This window comes from Mobula hypostoma, chromosome 23 (genome assembly GCF_963921235.1).
Source record: "Mobula hypostoma chromosome 23, sMobHyp1.1, whole genome shotgun sequence".
Classification (NCBI taxonomy): Eukaryota; Metazoa; Chordata; class Chondrichthyes; order Myliobatiformes; family Myliobatidae; genus Mobula; species Mobula hypostoma.
This window is the reverse complement of record NC_086119.1, coordinates 48,682,082-48,704,424: the sequence shown is the minus strand read 5'-3', so window position 1 is coordinate 48,704,424 and position 22,343 is coordinate 48,682,082. Positions and strand designations below refer to the sequence as shown.

Sequence of the window (22,343 nt, the reverse complement as noted above, 5' to 3'; positions counted from 1 at the left end):
AAAGTAACACACACAAAGTGCTGGAAGAACTTGGAATGTCAGGCAGCATCCAGGGAAATGAGCAAACAGTTGACGTTTTGGGCCAAGACCCTTCTACAGGACCAGAAAGAAAGGGGGAAGAAGCCAGAATGAAAAGATGGGAGGAGGAGAAGGACGAAAGGCTAGAAGGTGATAGGGAAAGCCAAGTGGGTGGGAAAGGTAAAGGGCTGGAGAGGAAGGAACCTGATAAGAGAGGAAAGTGGACCATGGGTGAAAGGGAAGAAGGATGGGCACCAGGGGAGGTGATAGACAGATGAGAAGAGGTGAGAGCCCAGAGAGGGGAATAGAAGAAGAGGAGAGGGGAAGGGAAATTTTTTTACCTCAAGGAGAAATCGATATTCATGCCTTCAGTTTGGAGGCTACCCAGATGGAATATAAACTGTTGCTCCTCCACCCTGAGAGTACCTTGTCATGGCACAGGGGAGGCCATGGACCAACATGTCAGAATGGGAATGGGAATTAAAGTATTTAGCCCCTGGGAAATTCTGCTTTTGGCAGATGGAGTGGAGGTGCTTGACGAAGTGGTCCTCCAATTTATGATGTGTCTCACCAGTGTAGAGGAGGCCACCAAGAGCACCAGATATAATAGATGACCCCAGCAGATTCACAAGTGAAGTGTGGCCACACCTGAAGGCACTGTTTGGGGCCCTGAATGGAGGTGAGGGAGGAGGTAAATAGGCAGCTGTAGACCTTTGGCTGCTTCTAGGGATAAGTGCCAGGAGGGAGATTAGTGGGGAGGGATGAATGGACGAGGTAATCATGGAAAGCAGAGGGGTGGGAAGTAAAGATGTGTTTGGTGTTATCCTCCCTTTGTAGATGGCGGAAGTTGCAGAGGATGATGTGTTGGATGCAGAGGCTCATGGGGTGGTAAGTAAGGTAAGGTAGGGAATGCTATCTCTGTGAAAATGACATGAAGATGGGATGAGCTCAGATGTCTGGGAAAGGAGGAGATGCAGGTGAGGGCAGCATCAATGGTGGAGGAAGCGAAACCCAATTCTTTAAGGAAGGAGAGCACATCCTGGAAAGGAAAGCCACATTCCAGGAGCAGATACGGCGAGACAAAGATACTGAGAAAAGGGAATAGCATTTTTACAGGAGGCAGGTGAGAAGAGCTATAGTCAAGACAACACTGGAAATCGGTAGGTTTATAAAAGATATCAATAGACAATGTGTCTCCAGAGATGGAGACGTAGAGATCGAGAAAGGGAAGGGAGGCGTCAGAAGTGGTCTCTGAATTTAAGGACAGAGTGGAAGTTGGAGGCAAAGTTGATTAAATTGATGAGCTCAGCATGGGTGCATGAAGCAGCACCAATGCAGTCGACAGTGTAGCAGAGGAAGAGTTGTGGATCATTACCGGGGAAGGCTGGAACATGGACTGTTCTACGTAGCCAATGAAAAGGCAGGCATAGTTGGTCCCCACACGAGTGCTTGTGGCTACCCCTTGAGACTGGAGAAAGCGGGAGGAGCTGAGGAGAAATTGTTGAGGGTGAGGACCAGTTCCGCCAGATGGAGGAGGGTGATGGTGCAGGGGAATTGGTTGGGTCTTTTATTGAGAAAGAAGTGGAGAGCTTTAAGGCCTTCTTGATGGGGGAATAGAAGTGTATAGGGACTAGACATCCGTGGTGAGTATGAGGTGGTCAGATCCAGGGAATTGAAAGTTGGTGAGGAGATTGAGAGCACGAGAAATGTTGAGGACATAGGTGGGAAGGGACTGAACCAAGGAAGAGAGAATTAAGTCAAGAAACTCCACGGTTACAGTACAGAGAAAGTGGCAGCCGTTCTGCCTCTGATCACAAAAAACTGCAGAGAGTTGGGGGTGCAGCTTAGCACATCATGGGAGCCAGACTCATCTCTATGGATTTTATCTTTATTTCTTGATGCCTCGGTAGAGCAGCCAATGTAATCAAAGACCCCATCCACCCCAGACATTCTGTCTTTTTTTCCTCTCCCCTCAGCCAGAAGTTATGAAAGCCTGAATGCACCAGTGCAAAGACAGACTCTTTGACCTCACAATCTACTTCGCTATGATCCTGCACATTATTGTCTATCTGCACTGCACTTTCTCTGTAGCTGTTACACTTTATAATGCATTCTGTTACTGTTTTATTTTATACTGCCTCAATGCACTGTATGAACAGTATGCAAAATAAGCTTCTCACTGTACCTTCATACATGTGACAATGATAAAAACCAATTCCAATTCCAATTCCAATCCATCAAGATTAATGCTGAAGCCCGTGCAAGGGGCTGAATGTCCCACAACAGCAGCAATTTCTCATGTTCTCATCCATGAGACAGAAAAAAATTACAGTAAATGGGGGAAGACTGTCGGAATTTTGAAATTTCCACTTAGTAACTGAGCATCTGATCTGAAGACAAGATTGCAGGCTGCTTTATATGCTTCATTATTGTTTAAGTGTTTTGCAAATGACTGGTTTGCTCCCCTCTTATTGAATTTTAACACAAGGAGGAAACAACTGGAACTTGTGATGGAATTTTCAAACAGATCTACAAAGATTTGCTGATGCAGTGCCCTTCTTCTGTGTCAATGATACTTTTGTCAGTCCTAATCTCATGTAGCAACACTGGAATCCACGAAGTGCTACTAAACAATAAATAATCAGAATCTCAAAGAATTCTGACAACAATAAATGCGCAAGTTGTATGCCAATCCACAGTACTGTTTGAAATTTAAAAGGCACCGCACAGTATAATAATAATAATATTAAATGGAGTAAGCAAGTGAGATAAATCTGGAAGTTATAGTTAGTTTGACAGTAAGCTTTGGCTTGAAACTCAGTTGCACCTTTTTGATAGCTAAAACACTGTTGCATTTATGGATAGTACCAAATTAGGTCTCCCTCAAAACAAAATCTTAAAAATGGTCACTAACAAGAGTGCAGCAGTAAAACAGTTTTTACATATTAAAGCACTAAAAATATAAATGCCAGTCCAGATGAAGTCTCAACCCAATTGCCTGTTTTCCTCCATAGATTCTGTCTGACTCACCGAGTTCCTCCAGCACTTTGTGTGTTGCTCTAGATTCCTGCATTTGCATTCTTTTTGTGTCTCAAAAACATGACCTTCACAGTTTTGATTAAATTCATTTTCATCTCTTCACTGCCCAGCAGTCAGAGAGGGAGAGTCAGCCCTCAATGTCCCACTGCTCATGGTGGCAAAGAACAACAATTTATACCAAGACTTCCCCGAAGGAGAAAGTGGCTGCAGGAGAGAAGGAAAAGTGCCCTGATTTGCAGAGAGGAGCAAAGCATTGATTTCCAGTGAGATATGCATGGCAAGAGGGAATGCTGTACACTGGGAGTGACTGAGGCATTACTCAAGTTACTTGTTCCAAAAGTTTTTACTCAATGAAGCAGTTGTTCCTTTCCACTCCTTGTGATGCATCGGGTGGCAACCTTGCTGTTTCTTTAGCATTTGTCTGTTTTTTTTTAAAGAGGCCAAATCGTTAGCTCGACACTCAACTCAGCACAGATGGAAAGCGTCCATGGAGGTGGCCAGATTCAAACCCAGAACCACTCGCCTCGAAGTTCAGTGCAGATGCCACGACACCACCAGCTGGCTTCAATGGAACAGAGTCACAAGTAATTTAATGACCCCTCCAGAGATGTCAAGTATGAGGTCATTCAAAATAATGCCACTTATAGAGAGATCAAGACTCAGGCACACATACACGTGTAAACACCAATACATGCACACAGTTACACAATCCAGACACCAAATTCTCTCTCACACCACTCTCATGCCACCATTAATATCTAATCCTCCCACAAATTAAGAGAGTGATAGATAGAAAGGTGACTTGACGCCCTTCATTTCCTCCATTTAGGCAAAACAGTAATGAATAGGAGGGAGACCACCTACATTGGAGGCACCCCACCAATTTCCCAGTGCAGTGTCTCACTGAATTGGAGGAGCTGCTCTTCATTCATACTCAGAGACCAAAAACCATTTCACAAACAGAGGCTACGTGCAATCTGCCAAGTACGCTAATTAACAGTATATCATTACATCTATGTAGCAGTGAGCAGTAGGTACCTAGGTACTCATCCTGATAGAAGTTTATAAAACCTGTACCCTCAACCTCCTTCACTCCAGGGAAAACAAACACAGTCTGTCTAATCTCTTCCCATAGCTAAAGGGGTCCAATCTAGGTGACGGCATTGTCACCTATACTGTGTCTTTCCTATAGTATGGTGGACAGAAGTGCAGCCTACCCAATGTTCCATCAAGTTGCAGCATACTATCCCAACCTATGAAAACAAACATGCCATTTGCTTTCTTCACCACCTATCACTTTCAGGGAGCTTTGGACCTTAACTCCAAAGTCACCCTGTTCGTTAATATTCCTTAACTCAACCATTCAGTATCTAAGCTCTACCCTTACCTAACTTTCCAAAATGTATCTCCTCACTGCTATCGGGATTAAATTCCAAATACCGGAGCTTCACCCACCTTTCCATCTGATCTACGTCTTGCTGGTGCAGTAGACAAATTTACTCACTATTCACACGACCAAGTTTCATGTTGTCTGCAAACTTATTAATGATTCCTCCAACAGCCGCAGCTTCAAAGACCTTAAATTATTATATATCATATTATAATTTATCAGTTATTATATATGACAGACAACCAAGGTCCGAGCACTGACGTGTACAGTGGACCACTGGTGACAGACTTGTGATCTGAAAAACATCCTTCTCCTATCAACCTCTACATCCTATCACCTGGCCAAATTTGGATGCAATTACCCTGTTTGTATGAGATCCTGTATGCTTTAAACTCCTAATCTGCATACCATGCCTTTCCAACGTCCATTTGGACAACGTCTACAGCCCTGCCTTAAAAAAAAACCTTCAGAATTGTCTCTTCAAAAAGAGGCAATATTTCCTTTTGCACAAAGCTACGTCAACTGTTCTTGATCAACCCCTGCCTTTCCAATTGTACATAAATCTTATCCTGACAACTGACATAATTTTAAGCCCTGTGGTTACTTGGTTCACCCCTGCTATCCTTCTTAAGTAAAGAACATCAATAGTATATATATATTATATATATTTATATATTATACTAATATAATTAATATATTAGTCTCCTGACCTTTGACCTGTGGCTAACGAAGACGTAAAAATCTCTGTCGGGTCCCTTAGCTATCTTCTCTATCTTCTCTCTTGAAATCTTAAATAGATCTTGTAATGTTTTGTAACTTCAAAACATCAAACTAATTCAAAGGAAGACATGGGAGTCCAAAATGTGGGTCTAACTTCGGGCTTATTTTAAGCAAGGAGAGCACGTATCGCGTGGCAGCATGATAACATATGCAACTCATGTATTTATACATGTAATCCATAATGAATTATTTAAATGAACAAAAATTCTTAATCAACCAATATACACACAAGATCATTCAAACATTACTAAAGCATTAAGTGTACAACAGAGCTTATCAGGCCTGATCAACCCTCTTGTGTCCATTGACATCTGACACAACCTGCTTTTGGATCCTGGTCTGCTCCAGATTGTCCATATTCCTGTTGCTGAACTCACTGTGTTCCAAGTCCTTCTCCAATACAGATGGAACGTATTCATTTAGAAATGCACCCACATTGTCATAGCTGGACTACAACTCTGGCCTCTAACCCACTCTTTCCCTGGCTACCCCCTTGCTCTAGCTACATTTCTAGATGCACTTGCTCTCACCAGTAAGGGTAAAAATAGGATGATTTGGCAGCTGAATACATGGCTGAGGAATTGGTGTAGGGGGCAGGTTTTGAGATACCTAGATCATTGTGACCTCTTCTGGGGACGGTATGTCCTGTACAAAAAGGATGGGTTATATCTGAACTTGAGGTGGGACGATATCCTTGCAGGCAGGTTTGCTAGAGCTGTAGGGGAGGGTTTAAACTAAATTAACAAGGGGATGGGAACTAAAGTGATAAAGCAGAGGATGGGGCAGCTAGTATACAAATAGATGCAGTGTGTAGTGAGACCGTGGGGAAGGGTAGGTAATTGATAGGGTATAGTGGCAATCAGAGGAATGAGTTGAACTGTGGCTGTAAACTAAATAGTGGGGTCAGCAGTTCAGCAGTTTGGAAAAATGAGGGTAAAGTAAAAGGGAAGGAGAGTGCAGAAGAGGTTACAAAAGTTTCGAAAATAAATAGAAAGACAAAAAGTTTAAAAGTTAACTTCTGGTAACGGGCGCAAAATTGCAAAGAGTAATGAATACAGAACAAGGCATTATATTTGAATGAAAGCAATATAATAAGGTAGGTGATCTTGTAGTACAGTTAGAAATAGGCAGATACAAAATTGTGGGCATCGCTGAGGCGTGACTAAAAGATCACAGTTGGGTGCTTAACATCCAGGGATACACATTGTATCAAAAGTTCGGCCAGGTAGGCAGAGGGGATGGGGTGGCCCTTTTGCTAAGAAGTGAAATCAAGTCCTAAGAAAGAGATTGGAAGATGTGGAACCTTTTTGGGTAAAGTTAAAAAAGTGAAAGGGTAATTAACCCTGATAGGAGTTATATACAGGCCTCTGAACGGTAGCCAAGATGTTGGATACAAATTACAATGGAAGATAGAAAAGACATGTCAAAAGGGTAATGTTACGATAGTCATGGGGGATTTCAATATGCAGGCAGATGGGGAAAATCAGGTTGGTGCTGGATCCCAAGAGAAAGAATGATAAATAGATGGCTTTTTAAAGCAGCTTGTTGTTGACTCCACTAAGGAAAAGGTAATTCTGGATTGGGTGTTGTGTAACAAACCTGATTTGATTAGGGAGCTCAAGGTAAAGGAACTCTTAGGAAGTAGTGATCATAATATGATATAATTCATCCTGTGGTTTGAGAGGCAGAAGCTAAAATCAGATGTATCAGTATTATAGCAGAGTTAAGGGAATTACAGAGGTATGAGCTGGCTAAAGTTGATTGGAAGGGGCACGAGCAGGGATGACAGCAAAAGTGCAATGGTTGGAGTTTCTGGGAGCAATTCAGAAGGTACATCCCAAAGATGAAGAAGTATTCTAAAAGGAGAATGACATAACTGTGGCTGACAAGGGAAATTAAAGCCAACATAAAAGCAAAAGGGATGACATATAATAGAGCAAAAAAATTATTTGGAATCTAGATGATTGGAAAGCTTTTAAAAACCACCAGAAAGCAACTAAAAATAATAAGGTGAGAAAAGATGGAATATGAAGGAAACCTAGCCAGTAATATAAAAGAGGATACCAAATATTTTCTTAGATATAAAAACACAAGTAAAGGAGAGGCAAGAGTGGATATCAGACCCTGGACAATGATGCTGGAGACAGAGAAATGGAGGACAAAGAAATGGCTGATGAACCCAAGAAGTATTTTATGTCAGACTTCATGTAGAAGACACCAGCAATATGCCTGAAATTCGAGAATGTCATAGGGAGGAAGTGAGTCCATTTAGTTGCTATTGCTAAGGAGAAGATGCTTGGGAAGCTGAAAGGTCTGAAGGCAGATTATGCACCTGGACTAAATGGACTAAATACAATGTTCTGAAAGAGGTTGCTGAAGATATTATATATTCATTAGTAATAATCCTTTAAGAATCATGAATTTCAAAAATAGTTCTGGAGGACTGGAAAATTGAAAACACCATTCCACTCTTTAAGAAGGGAGGGAGGCAAATGACAGAAAATTATAGGCCAGTTAGCCGGACTTCAGTGTTTGGAAGATATTGGTGCTTGTGTGAGGTTACGAAGTACATGAAAACACATGATAAGATCGGCAGAAGTCAGAATGGTTCCCTTAAGGGGAAATCTTGCCTGACAAATATGTTGGAAATCTATGAGGAAATAACAGGCAGGATAGACAAAGGATTGAGCAAGTGGATGTTGTTTACTTGGATTTTCAGAAGGCCTTTGACAAGATGCCACACATGAGGCTGCTTAACAAGAGTCCATAGTATTACAGTAGAGACACTGACATGGACAGAATATTGGCTAACTGGCAAGAGGCAAAGAGTGGGAACAAAGGGGAACTTTTCTGGTTGGCTGCTGGTGACTAGCGGTGTTCAGCAGGAGTTGGTGTTGTGACTGCTCCTTTTCACTTTGTATGTCAACAATTTGGATAATAAAATTCAGGTCATGGTGGCCAAATTTGTGGAGATTACAAAGTTAGTGGAGTAGCAGGTAGTGTTGAGGAATCAGGGAGTCTACAATAGGACTTTGACAGATAGGAATGGGCAAAGAAGTGGCTGATGGAATACAGTGTTGGGAAGTATATAGTCAAGCACTTTGGTAGAAGGAATAAAGGCATAGAATATTTTCTAAACGGGGAGAAAATTTTGAAATCAACGGTGCAAAGTGTCTTGGGAGTCCTGTAGTATAATTCCCTGAAGGTTAATTTGCGAGTTGGTGTTAAAGAAGGCAAATGCAATACTGGTATTCATTTCAATAGGCTTAGAGTGTGTGAAGTGCTGAGATATTATGAGGCATTGGTCAGACTACACTTGGAATATTGTGAGCAGTTTTGGGCACCTTATCAAAGAAGAGACGTGCTGGCATTCAAGAGGATCCAGGAGAAGGTTCACAAGAATGATCCCGGGAATGAAAGGGTTAACATATAAGGAGAGTTTAGTGGCTTTGGGCTCGCACTCTCTGGAGCTTAGAAGAGTGAAGGGGGATCTTAGTGAAACCTATCGAGTATTGAAAAACCTAGATAGCGTGGATGTGGAGAGATCTTTACTGTAGTGGGGGAGTCCATGGTCACAGCACACAGACTCAGAATAGAAGGACGTCTCTTTAGAACAGAGATAAGGAGGAATTTCTTAAGCTAGACGGTGGTCAATCTGTGGAATTTATTTCCATAGACAGCTGTGGAGGCCCAGTCATTGGGTATATTTAAAGCAGAGGTTGATAGGTTCTTGATTAGTAAGGGTGTCAAAGGTTATGGGGAGAAGGCAGGAGAATGGTGTTGAGGGGAATAATAAATCAGCCATGATGGAATGGCAGAGCAGAATGTATGGGCTGACAAGCCTAATTCTGCTCCCATGTCTTAATGCCTTATATTAGTAGATTGTCTTCATATTCCCCTCAATCTTACCTGCTAAGGATACTTCATGGCTTCTTTTAAGCCCTCCTAAATTCTCTCCTACATGGTCTATATTCCACAAGAGATTCCTTTGATCCCAGCTGCCTATACTTGACACATCTCCTTTTTCTTTATCAAGCCTTAAATTCTTTCTCATCTGATGTTCACCAATCTTCTCGTCTTTATCTTTCACCTTTTCCAGAACATGTTGTCCCTGAGCTTTCAGAGATTCCCACTTGTCAGATGTCATTTTACCCACACGTACCTACTCCCAATCTAATTTCACCAGGTACTCACTTATGCCATTGAAATCAGACTACCTCAGAGCAAGACCCTAACTTGAGGACCAACTTTATCCATAACTTTTTCATTACTACCTTGAACAGTGTTGGTACCACTGAGGCAACTACTGAATGAGTAGCTCCACACACAAATATAACAACATCAGAGCAATCCACAGTTTTATTATTGTCCTGGAAGATCTCCCATATCAGCAGAAGGTCTCTTTAAATCAGGAGTCAAGCATGAAGGTAATATACTATGCTACTAGCTCTCTTGACACTGTTCCACAATAAATGGTGCTTTGAGCTCCAGATTTATGTCTGTATGGGTATTTATTACATAAGAATGCCGTTATTATGTAGATATTTGATAGCAAGAAAACATTAGGTATGGGAATGTGGATTGTGATCAGATGTAGTGCTCATCACGCTGAAGTGATCACAAACACGTTTTATGGGTAAAATCAGTTGAGAGTCAAACTGACAAGTGCACTAGACAAAATCCCACAGCCTAAAGTTTATTACGAATCGTCTTTTGCAAAAGATTTTTCACGGATGTATTATTAAACAAAATTTGACACTTGGCCATATCAAGAAATACTAGGAGATCTTAAAACAGAGACTGAAATGTTGGTCGGAGAAGACCTATAATCTGATTCTGATTTGGTGCAATCCTTTTTATCATAAAGCCCTCCCCAGTCTCCTGTCTCGTTCCTTTTTGACACCAGACTACTTTCATTTTATTTGAAACTCAATACCTAATCTCCTTCAACTACACATCTTCAATATCTTCTTAAATATCTCTTCAAAGCCTTTTTTATAGGTAATTTCAACACAAATTCACCTTTTCCGTACTGGCTTAGCAGACATTTTCATTAAGTCTACTTGCAAAATATTATGGAATGCTGTATATCTACTACTTTATTTACACAATTTTGTACGAGTACACCATACAATAGCAAAGGATACTACAGGCATTAGCTTATATTTGTATTACACTGATTAAATTTTGTTGCTTTGAAATTGGTTAATAAGCAACATTAAGTAACAGACAATGTACCATAATGCTCTCTTTGCCACATTCCAAGAATCAAACCATTAAAGTATACAGTATTTATTATCAAAGTATATATTCAAAATACAACTCTTAAGGTTTGTCCTCCTACAGACAACCATGAAACAAAGAAATATCATGCAACCCGTTCGAGAAAACATCAAATACTCACCGCGCAGAACAAACTGCGCAAATGGCAAAAAACAAATGAGCAACACATGGGATAGCAACATCAAGCCGGGAGTCCAGTAGTTTTCCGTTTAGTTCAGTTCAGCACCGTGCTGCTAGCCCACTGCAGGCTGCATGTAGAGCCATTCTTTGCTGAAGCACCCTTGTTCGTATTGATCGCTCCGATCAAACCGCTCAAGAACAGCAAAAAAAGTAGTAACGAGAATCCAGAAATATGCACCATGGGCCTCAAAGTCCCCTAAACTGAGTCCACCGCCGTGCCGATCAATCCTTGCAGAATGGAACCCTGCACTTCCCTCATGACAGCACCTAGCGAGAGGGAGAGGAAGACCAATCAGACACAGGCAGATGGTGCTGATCACCTGCCCGTTCTGTGCTCTCACCCTCATCGACTTTAATCCTGATCAACTCCTCAGTTGGAGAGAAGCAATGGAATCGATCATGGGTTTTCGCGCTAAACGCCATGATGCAGAATATACTGTACACCGCCTGTCACATGATGCTGCTCAAATTACTCCTCTGATCACTACTCTTAACTACTCTCTGAGATTGCTTTGGTTGTAGTAGAGAGCAGCAGTAGTAAAGAAATGATCAGGAACTTCATCGATGTTCATATTTAGGTGTCTATTCTCTTACTTTGGAACTGATCTGTTTTTAATTGTTTTGCTCAATGTTTATCCATCAGTCAACCCAACTGGAAAAAAATAACTCATAGTTCATTTCAGGTCAGGCCGAGTCTGTTGTCATGCGCACAAGAGAGCTAAAGGGACAATGAAAACCCTGTTTGCAGCAGCAAATCGGGGACTTCGATTGCTACCCCTTCACTCATCTCCTTCCTTCGATCCCTTCATCTTCCTCTTCCCCTCCCAATCTGACATCCCACTCGGAGCATTTTCCAGCTGCTCAGTCTTTACAAAGCATGAAGCTGATTGCTATCACTTGCCTCTTTCAGGGCAACTTCTCAATCGCCAACTGCCCACCCAGTCCCTGCAGCCACTATACTTGAAGCATGTGATCCACCCCAGGAACCCCAGACTTCTCCAAAAATAACACTCTCACACACACACGCACGCACGCACACACACACACACACACACACGCAAGATAAATGTCATTCAGATGTGACTTTCTGTCCGATGGAGGTGGGTTCATGCCTCTGGAGAGGGCGCATCTTACTCAGCTGTCACTTGACCCAACCCCTTCTCAACTTGTAAGGAAAAGTAAACGATGTTGTAAGGATTAGTGGCACACTAATACAGAGAAAAAGTTTTCAAAACCAGCAGAAGATAATAACTAAATATAGAGAGGATCATCATGAGTGTAAACTAGCAAATAATACAAAAATTAGTCATCAGAGATTCTATGGAAGAACAGAATAAAATAGGAGCAGGAGTAAGCTATCTGGCCTGTAAAGCCTCCACATTTAGTATGTTTATGGCTGGCGTATTGTGGCTTCCTCTTCTGTGCCATTTCTCCTTATCCCTCTGTTTCTTGATTTATCAAATATTTAATCACCTCCGATAATGATCCAACGTGCACTGCTTGCTGAGGTAGATAATTCCAGTGGTAACACCCTCTGCTGAAAGAAATGTCTACACTCCTTAGTTCTAAACGACCAGCTTCTTATTTGTAGATATGTCCTTTGATTCTCCCGTTTGTGAAACATCTACCCTGTCAAGCCATTTTACCATCTTATATGTTTGAATAAAATCGAAACTCTTATAAGCTCTAAAACAAATCTACATGCCCGAACAATCCTCTCAACCCAAGAACTAGCCTGATGAATCACCTCCACTGATACTATATATTAAGGTAAGGAGACCAAAGCAGTGCCCAGTATTGCAGATGTGTCCTCAATAACACCCTGTACAAGTGTATCAGACCTTCCCTGTTTCTAAAAAAACAACCCCTTAACAATGAAGACCAAAATGTTGTTCACTTTAACAATTTGTTGAACCAGTCTTCCAGCACCTATATCTCTCTGTATTTCACTCGATCTCCATTTAGATAATAATTTTCCTTTTGATTTATTGATGTGAATGACTACCCACATGAAACTTCATTTGCCACTGTTTTGCCCACTTTATCTTTCTATATCCACAACAGAATTACAGTGTCTTACCACAACATGATCTTTGTCCATTTTTGTTTTGTTCCTTTCTCTAGCAGAAAGGAGAACCAACACTCGCCATGAACTAATCCACTAGTTATCTACTTCAGCCTTCAGTGGACCCATTTATTCTAACTCTGTTTCCCATGAGCCAGTCCATTTTCACTCCATCAGATACCACGGACTTATAATTTATGCATCAGCTTTTATGTGCCACTTAGTCAAATGCCTTGGAAGTCTAAATACATTACCCTTGCGGGTTCGCCTCTTCAAAGAATTCAAGCAAATTTGTCAAACTTACTTACCTGCCATAAAACAATGTTGAAAAGGTCTGATTCTAGTCATCTTTCTTAAATGATTAATTACTTCCTATTTGATCTCAAAGTTGATTTGGTTTTCAAAGCATTAGGCTAGTTCAGGTTGAGGTGACATAACCAATAAATTTGACCTGTGCCTTACAGAACTTCAGAAATATTTCATTTTGATACTTCTCTGTGCAAAACCAATGCTAACATTCTCAGAATCAGGTTTAATTTCACTAGCAAACGGTGCCAATAAAAAGTATTCATCCCCCTTGGAAGTTTTCATATTTTGTTTTACAACATTGACTCACAGTGGATTTAATTTGGCTTTTTTGACTCTAATCAGCAGAAAAAGGCTCTTTCATGTCAAAATGAAAACAGATCTCTACAAAGTGATCTAAATTAATTATGAATATAAAACACAAAATTATTGATTGTATAAGTATTCATTCTCTTCAAGTCAGTATTTAGCAGATGCACCTTTGGCAGCAATTACAGCCTTGAGTCTGTGTGGAAAGGTCTTTAACAGCTTTGCACATCTGGACACTGCAATTTTTGCGACATTCTTCTTTACAGAACTGTTCAAGGTCTATCGGATTGCATGGGGATCTTGAGTGAACTGCCATTTTCAATTCGAACCACAAATTCTCAATTGGATTGAGGTCTGGACTCTTGACCACTCCAGGACATTAACTTTGTTGTTTTTAAGCCATTCCTGTGTACCTTTGACGTTATGATTAGGATCATTGTCTTGCTGGAAAATAAATCTTCTCCCAAGTCGCAGTTCTCTTGCAGACTTTTCCTCCAGGATTTCCCTGTATTTTGCTGAATTCATTTTACTCTCTATCTTCACAAGCCTTCCAGGGCCTGCTGCAGTGAAGAATCCCCACAACATGATGCAGCCACCATCATGCTTCACGGTAGGAATAGTATGCTTTTGATGATGTGTGGTATTTGGCTTACACCAAATATAGTGGTTAGTCTGATGGCCAAAAAGCTCAATATTTGGTTTCATCAGTCCATAGAACCTTCTTCCAGCTGACTTTAGAGCCTCCCAAATGCCTCCTGGCAAACTCTAGCTGAGATTTCATGTGAATTTTTTTCAATGGTGACCTTCTCTTTGCCCCTCTCCCATAAAGCTGTGACTGGTGAAGCAACCAGTTGTTGTATGCACAGTCTCTCCCATTTCAATCACTGAAACTGGTAACTCCTCTAGAATTGTCATAGGTCTCTTGGTGGGCTCCCTCACGAGTCCTCTTCTTGCATGATCACTCAGTTTTTGAGGATGGCCTGCTCTAGGCAGATTTACAGCTGCACCATATTCTTTCCATTTCTTGATAATTGACTTAACTGTACTCTAAGTGATATTCAGTGACTTGGAAATTTTCTTGTATCCATCACCTGACTTGTGCTTTTCAATGAGCTTTTCATGGAGCTGCTTGGAGTGTTTTTTTTGTCTTCATGGTGTAGTTTCTGCCAGGATACTGACTCACCAGCAGTTGGACCTTCCAGATACAGGTGTGTTTTAACTACAATCAATTAAAGCACCTTGACAGCACACGGTGATCTCCATTTAACTAATTATGTGACTTCTAAAACCAGTTGACTGTACTAGTGATGATTTGGTGTGTCATATTAAAGGGGGTAAATACTTATGCAATCAATTATTTTGTGTCTTATATTTGTAATTAATTTAGATCACCTTGTAGAGACATGTTTTCACTTTCACATGAGTCTTTTTCTGTTGATCAATATCAAAAAAGCCAGATTAAATCCACTGTGAGTCAATGCTGTAAAACAATAAAACATGAAAACTTCCAGTGGGGAAGGGGGTGGTTGAATTCTTTTTATAGGCACTGTATGTCATATAACGTGTTGTCTTTGCAGCAGTAGTACAATACAATGCATATTAGAAAAATATCTGAGAATTACAGTAAGTATATATATATATAAACTATTAAAATTAAATAAGTAGTGCAAAAATAGAAAGAAAAAAGTAGTGAGGCAGTGTTCATAGGTTCAATTTTCATTCACAAATAGGATGGCGAAGGGGAAGAAGCTGTCCCTGAATAATTGAGCGTGTGTCTTCAGGCTTCTGTACCTCCTCCCTGATGGTAGCAATGAGAACAAGGCATGACCTGGATGGTGGGGTTCCTTAATGAGGGACGCCGCCTTTTTGAGGCATCGCTCCTTGAAAAAGTCCTGGATACGACAGAGGCTAGTGCTCATAATGGAGCTGACTAAGTTTACAGATCTCTGCAGCTTATTTTGGTCCTTTGCAGTAGCACTCCCGCGCACACCATACATTGATACACGCAGTTAGAATGCTGTCCATGGTACAACTATAGAAATTTGCGAGTGTCTTTGATGACATCCCAAACCTCCTCAAACTACTGATGAAATATATCTGCTGCTGGGCCTTCTTTCTAGTTGCATTGATATGTTGAGTCCAGGTTAGATCCTCAGAGATATTGATACCCAGGAACCTGAAATCGCTGTCTTTCCACTTCTGATCCCTCTATGCAGACTAGTGTGTGCTCCCTTGTCATACCTGTCCTGCAGTCCACAACCAATTCTTTCGTCTTAATGACATTGAGTGCAAGGTTGTTGTGACACCACTTAACTAGCTGATATATCACGTTCCGGGATGCCCTCTTGTCACCATCTGAAATTCTGCCAGCAATCGCTGTATCATCAGCCAATTTATAGATGGTGTTTGAGCTATGACTAGCCGCACAGTCATGGGTGTAGAGAGAGTAGAGCAGTGGGCTAAGCACACGTAATTGAGGTGCGCCAGTGTTGATTGTCAGTGAGGTGGAGATGTTATTTCCAATCCACACAGATTATGGTCTTACGGTTAGGAAGTGGAGGATCTAGTTGCAGAGGGATGTACAGAGGCTTAGGTTCTGGAGCATTCTGATCTGGCCTGGAGGAATGATTGTGTTAAATGCTGAGCTATAGTCAATAAACAGGATCCTGACATAGGTATTTGTATTGTCCAGGTGATCCAAGGCCACGTGAGATCACATCTGCCGTAGACCTATTGTGCCGATAGGCAAGTTGCAGTAGGTCCAGGTTCAGGTATTTGCTGAAACAGGAGTTAATTCTAGCCATAACCAACCTCTCAAAACATAGATGTGAGTGCTACTGGACGATAGTGATTAAGGTAGTTCACCCTGATCTTCTTAGGCACTGATATCATTGCTGCCCTTTTGAAGCAGGTGGGAACTTCCGACTGTAGCAAGAAGAGACTGAAAATATCTTTGAACACCCCACCAGTTGGTTGGCATAGGTTTTCAGTGCCCTACCAGGTACTCCATCCGGGCCTGTTGTCTTGCAAGGGTTCACCGCCTTGAAAGACAGTCTGACATTGGCCTCCGAGGCAGAGGGCACAAGATCAACAGGTGTAGCTTTAATCTCACTTTGAAAGCGAGCATAAAAGGCATTGAACTCACCAGGGGGTGGAGTGTCATGACGTTAAGTATTGTAAGTCTTCAGCAAACGTGAATTATTACTCTTCCTACAAAGTCAAGATCAAGTTTAATGTCCTATGCATGGGCATATGTATGCACAGGTGCAATGATAAACTTGAAGTAGCATCAGACACAGCATTTACAAGAAAAACATAAATTAAACTAAATTATACAAGATTATACATTTTCTCTACCTATGCTTCAGTTAATACTTATTACAGATGTCAAGCAAGAATAACTTATTCATGTACGTTATTATAGGGGTTCCCAACTTGGAGTCCACAGACCTCTTGCTTAATGGCATAAAAAAGGTTGGGAACCCCTGCCTTATAGAATGCCTTTCATAAATGGATGAATTATAATAATAAATTAAAAAGTAAATGTGCATCAAATTGGGCAGTCACAAATCTAATCAAAAATATTGTAGATATTCTAGAAATTATAATTCTATTTCTGATTAATGGAAGCAACTCCCCTATGACCTGGAAGTACTTGATGCAGATGTTACCAGCATTTTGTGGCAAAGAATATAGTTCATCAAAATTAGCCTCTTTCATTGTAATGAGCAGCAGAATTAATTCTTTGCTGAGAAAAAACCGTATTTTAATTATGTATATTGTGAAATTGAGTTCGAATCAAGTCTGAAGTGTAAAGCATTCCTAAGGAAATCTAGTTATTGGATCTTCATTGTACTCCCCTTATTTCTGTTCATTTTTTTTATCCTTAGGTCTACAAGCCCTAAAAGCAAACGCAAAGACAGGAGCAAACAAAGAAGGCGGTATGTTTAGTTCATCTTTAGTTATCCTAGAAGGAATTCAGCATTCTCAAATAAGCTGCTGCCTGTGCATGAAGATAATCTGAACACTCTTTCTGGGTCCAGGGTGATTCTTGGTGCCTTTTGGAAATGATGTAGGGCCGTGTTGCAGGGTTCAGTTAAATAGCTTTATCGAGCTTGATTTTCCACATTTGCCTTCTCAGTTTTCCTCATCTTTTCCCTTCATTTCTACAGTTATAATGACTGGTTTAAAATGTTGAATAAATGTACATTCATAAACAGTCAAGAACCTGTTCCAGACACCTAAAACTGACCAACTGAAGATACTGAACTGAGCAATAAGATTCCAAAACACAAAGGTATTGGGAATCTTGCTGCCAACCATCAAAATGTCATTGTCACCTAGAATTGCCTCCACCAACCTATTTCTCTGTGTTGCTTGTCTTTTGTATATGCTACTTTCGAGCTTTCATTTTGAGGTCAAATTGTTTCCTTATCTTCTTTCATGATGCCCAGATTTCTGGTGAGAATATCACACCTAGTGTCTTTTAATAATGGTAGGAAGCAGTGACATTGGGGATGCTGTTACCCCATAGCTTGATCAAATAACTTCAGTTCTTCAGGCCAACAATCATTAAACATAACAAACGGACATCTTGAGCTGAGTACTTGACGTGCTTTACATTTGAAAATGTTGGAATCTAGAAAAAGAAACAGAATGCTGGAAGAACCCAGTGGGTCAAGTTGCATCTGTGGAAGCAAAAGGTGTAAATTGACCATGTTAGTTTGGATGAGACTAGGGTCAGAGGTCACAAATTTAGGGTGAAAGGTGAAATATTCAAGGGGAATCTGATGGGAAACTTCTTCACTCAGAGGGTGGTGTGAGTATGAAATGAACTGCCAGTGCAAGAGGTAGATGTGGGTTCAGGTGTAACACTTAAGGAAAATTTGCATAGGTACATGTATGAGAGGGATTTGGAGGAATGTGGCCTAGGTGCAGATAGATGGGACCAAGTCAGAAGATCAGGTCGGCCTGGACGAGATGGGATGAAGGGCCTGTTTCTGTGTTGAAGTACTCTGTGACCATTTTGGACCAAGACCTTTATTCGGACTGACAGGGACTGATAGGCAGTAAATTGTAATAGCAAGGGGAATGGGATAGAAGTGCTGAGGCTAGCTGGCTTCACTGTAGCGATGGAAAATACCAAGGATAGACAGGAAGGAGCATCACACACAAAATGCTGGAGAAACTCAACAGGCCAGGCAGCATCTATGGACAAGAGTCGATTGGGTCCTGATTTTGGTTGTTTTCCAGCATCTGCAGAATTTGTCTTGTTGTGGACAGAAGGAAGGTATAGGAATAACATGCAACCAAAAGCTCAAGATGGTCATAGCAAATTGGAGATTTGCAACATTTCAGATTCCACATGGGTAGCGCACAACCCATTGGTATGGACATTGAACATTCAACTTTCAGACACCACAACCCCTAGTGTTCCCCTCCCACACATTCCTTCCACCCACCCACTTTGTTTTCTTCTCCCTCTGTTTATTCATCTATCCCCTGCTCCCTCCCATTCTGCTTTCCATTCCCTTCCAAACTGGTCCTGCCTATACCACTGGACCACAAATTTTTTTGCAAGTGTTACTTCCTCAGAAACTTTTTTTTTGTTGTTTATGATTGACTGCTTGAAGGGAGCACAAATATAATTTTGGACTACTTTTAACACGTAGAAATTTGGAGAAACAAGAAATTTTACTTTTATTGAATATAATGTGTTTAATTGCATAACGGTGCTGATGCTTTGTAAAAGTTCAACTAAGCTAAAAATGTTTTGTTAATGATTTTCATTTGTACTCAGTGTCTGAGGCTTCTTGCTTAAGTATCAACAACAGTCAGCCTGGAAGATGGATACCATTTGCCCTGATCTCATTTCTCATTACCACAATGTCCTGGTGAAACTTCTCACCATGCTTGTCACTGACAGCGCCAATATCTGCAGGGAAGAAGTCTAAACGGGAATGCAGAAAATGCATCTTTAGTGACATGTTGCACTTCATGGCTTTGTATGCTTGAAGCATGTTGTCAACTAGCTGCACGTAGTTTGGTGCTCTGTCGTTGCCAAGAAAATTTTCAACAACATCCTTGAAAGCCTCCCATGCGATTTTCTCCAGTCCTACTAGAAGGTCTTCGAGTTGTCTGTCATTGATGACCCGTTTTGTGGACCAACAAAAATGCCTTCCTTAATCTTGGCAGTAATTATTCTAACTTTAATAATGAATTAAAATAACAGATATCAGCATTTTTTTTTAAAAATGGTGCATAATAGAGAAATTTCATGGTGATTTTCATGATCAGCAGCCCAAAATCCATAAGATACACCCAAAAGTATTCAGGAAGCAAAATCTTTGTTGTCCAGTATAATCTATCAACTTCAGTCTTGCCCCCTATTTGTTCACTGACAGCCTTTCTTGTTCCCTCTCTGTCCTGATGCAGAATCTTAACCCGAGACTTTGACTTACATCTTTTTTCTTCATAGATACTGCTTGACCTGCTGAGTTCTTACAGCATTCTGTTTGTTGTTTTCCATTTGTTATCTTTCTATGGTCAGTTTCTGTATCTCTATTTGGTTTCTATAGTTCTAATGGCATTATATACAATAAATATGTGGTTTAAGATGCATAGTAGAAAGTACATGGATTTCCCATTTAATTTGCATGATCCTCTGCAGTAGTTCATCTGTGCTGCACCTCTGCATTAGTGTCAGGCATGTATACTCAGCAAAATGGCAGAAAAACTGTAAATACTTATCAAGAAGATCCTACTAAAACTAGTGGATAGGGCCCAGTATATGATGGGTAAAGCCCTGCCCACCATCGAGCACATCTGCACAAAGCACTGACACAGGAAAGCGACATCCATCATCAGGGACCCCCACCACCCAGATCATGGTCTCTTCTCACTACCGCTGTCAGGAAGGTGGTACAGGACCTTCACGACTCACACCACCCAGGTTCAGGATCAGTTATTACCCCACAACCATCAGGCTCTTGAACCAGAGGGGATAACTCCACTTGTCCCACCACTGAACTGTTCCCACAATCTATAGACTGTCTTTCAAGGACTTTTCATCTCATGTTCCTGATATTTATTGTTTATTTATTCATTATTGTCATTTCCTTTTTTTATATCTGCACAGTTTGTTGTCTTTTGCACATTGGTTGTGTGTCTGCCCTGTTGGGTGCAGTATTTTTTTGATTCTATTATGGTTCTTGGATTTAGTGAGTATGCCCACAAGAAAATGAATTTCAGGGTTGTATATGATGACATATATGTACTTTGATAATAATTTTAATTTACTTTGAACTTTGAAGTCAGCTGACTAGAATGACATCTGGCCCAAAAGGTGAAAATTGTGATGAGGGATTGCATTGGATAGGCTTGTAGGTCCTCATGTGATAATCAGGAGTGTGCATAATTCAGTTGTTTAAGATAATCAAATGTTTTCATAAGATAGATGGACAGAAAGTATTTCCTTTGGTAGCAGAGTTGGCACCAATAGGGTACAACAAAATTAGTCCTCTGCCATTTAAAGGTGATGGATAATTTGAGGAGGCACTTCTTAACAAATATTACAATTAAACTCTGGAACTCTGTCCTTCATGAAGATGTTGAAACTAGAGCACTGAAGTCTGATAAAACTGAAGAATTTTATGTTAGCAGAGACACTATTATGAAACCATGAGATGTAAGTGGAGGTTCAGATTCACTGTGATCCAGTTGAATGTTAGAACATGCTCAGGCTGTAGAATGGCGTACTCTGGTGCTCTACAATGGCTTACCCTCCGTTTGACAGCAACATGAAAACTTGTAATAAGGCAGGATACAGGTACAGGAACAGTTATTTATAACTTCAGTAGTTCCATTATATGTACGTTGAAACTAAATTTGTTAATGTCCAAGCTAGATTTCAAAGCTACAATAATGAAGTAAACCTAAATATACTCTAGCCCTGACAATGAAGTAGAGGATGATTATTGATTCTGTACTGGGAGATGGAAGTAATATTTTAAGTAAACTTACCCATGTATGTGTTTGTACCACCCTTTACAAGTTGGCTACAGATTCATACTGAAATAATTTGACTGCTTCTCTGATTTAATACATACTCTTTTTTATTAATCCCTTGAGGTTATTAAAATATTTTTATCATGCAGTGATTAATTAAAACAAATTCTAATAGATTAAAGTGTTTATTTTCCTATTGGCATTGTAGGTTAGTGGAACCATCAACTACAAAATGTAGCTTCTGCTTCCAGTTGAATAACTAGTTGAATCAAAGCTAAGCTCTGATAACGTTCCAGATCCAAGGCCAATTTAGAAGGGCAGCCTTCAATTCCAGCCTCACAAAAGCCATGACAAAAGTATGGCTATGATCATCAAGTCTAGAGAAGAAGATGAAGAGGACCATGTTTCTGCCACCTCCAAACTCAGTTATTTGAGAATTCTCCTGCCCTCTTTCTAAACTGCAACTCATCTAAAACTTTATTGCCCACAACCTATTTTCCATCAAACCCTTCTTTTAAACACATCAGATATTCTGTGGAATTACTGTATATATGGACGCCTCAGGTACAAGTAATGAAATGGAAATAGGTGTAGCTCTCTAATGCACTTTGAGCACAGGAACAAGTTCTAGGCTGAGGTTTTTTTTGTAGTAGTAAGGAGAATTCTGCACTTTTAAAGGTGTCACCTTTTGAACTGAGGGCTCAGCTCCTCTTTGTTAGATATAAAATATCCTCCAGTTCTCTCCGAAGAAAGAGCGAGGAGTTATCCTCTATATTATAGCTGACATTTACTCTTGAATCAACAGCTCAAGGATATATTGTTGTCCTGTTACCATATTTGTTAAGTTGATAGTTAAGTTTCTCTGTTCGCCAGAGAAAGCAGGATCTCCCAGTTCCCACACATTTTAATTCCACATCCCATTCCCATTCTGACATGTTTATCCACGGCCTCCTCTACTGTAAAGAT

General features: G+C 40.6%; 1 protein-coding gene across 5 annotated transcripts in view; it reads left to right on the top strand.

Moving 5' to 3' along the window:
• Nucleotides 1-22,343, top strand: part of srrm3 (serine/arginine repetitive matrix 3) — a 417,679-nt gene that overhangs the window by 266,860 nt on the left and 128,476 nt on the right. For all 5 annotated transcript variants that reach the window (XR_010015899.1, XM_063031472.1, XM_063031471.1 and 2 more), the window contains one exon: nucleotides 17,261-17,311. Coding sequence is in view for 4 of the 5 variants with exons in the window: in XM_063031472.1 (XP_062887542.1) it covers nucleotides 17,261-17,311 (51 nt within the window). In the remaining variant the exon portion in view is untranslated. The remainder of the gene's footprint in view (nucleotides 1-17,260; nucleotides 17,312-22,343) is intronic.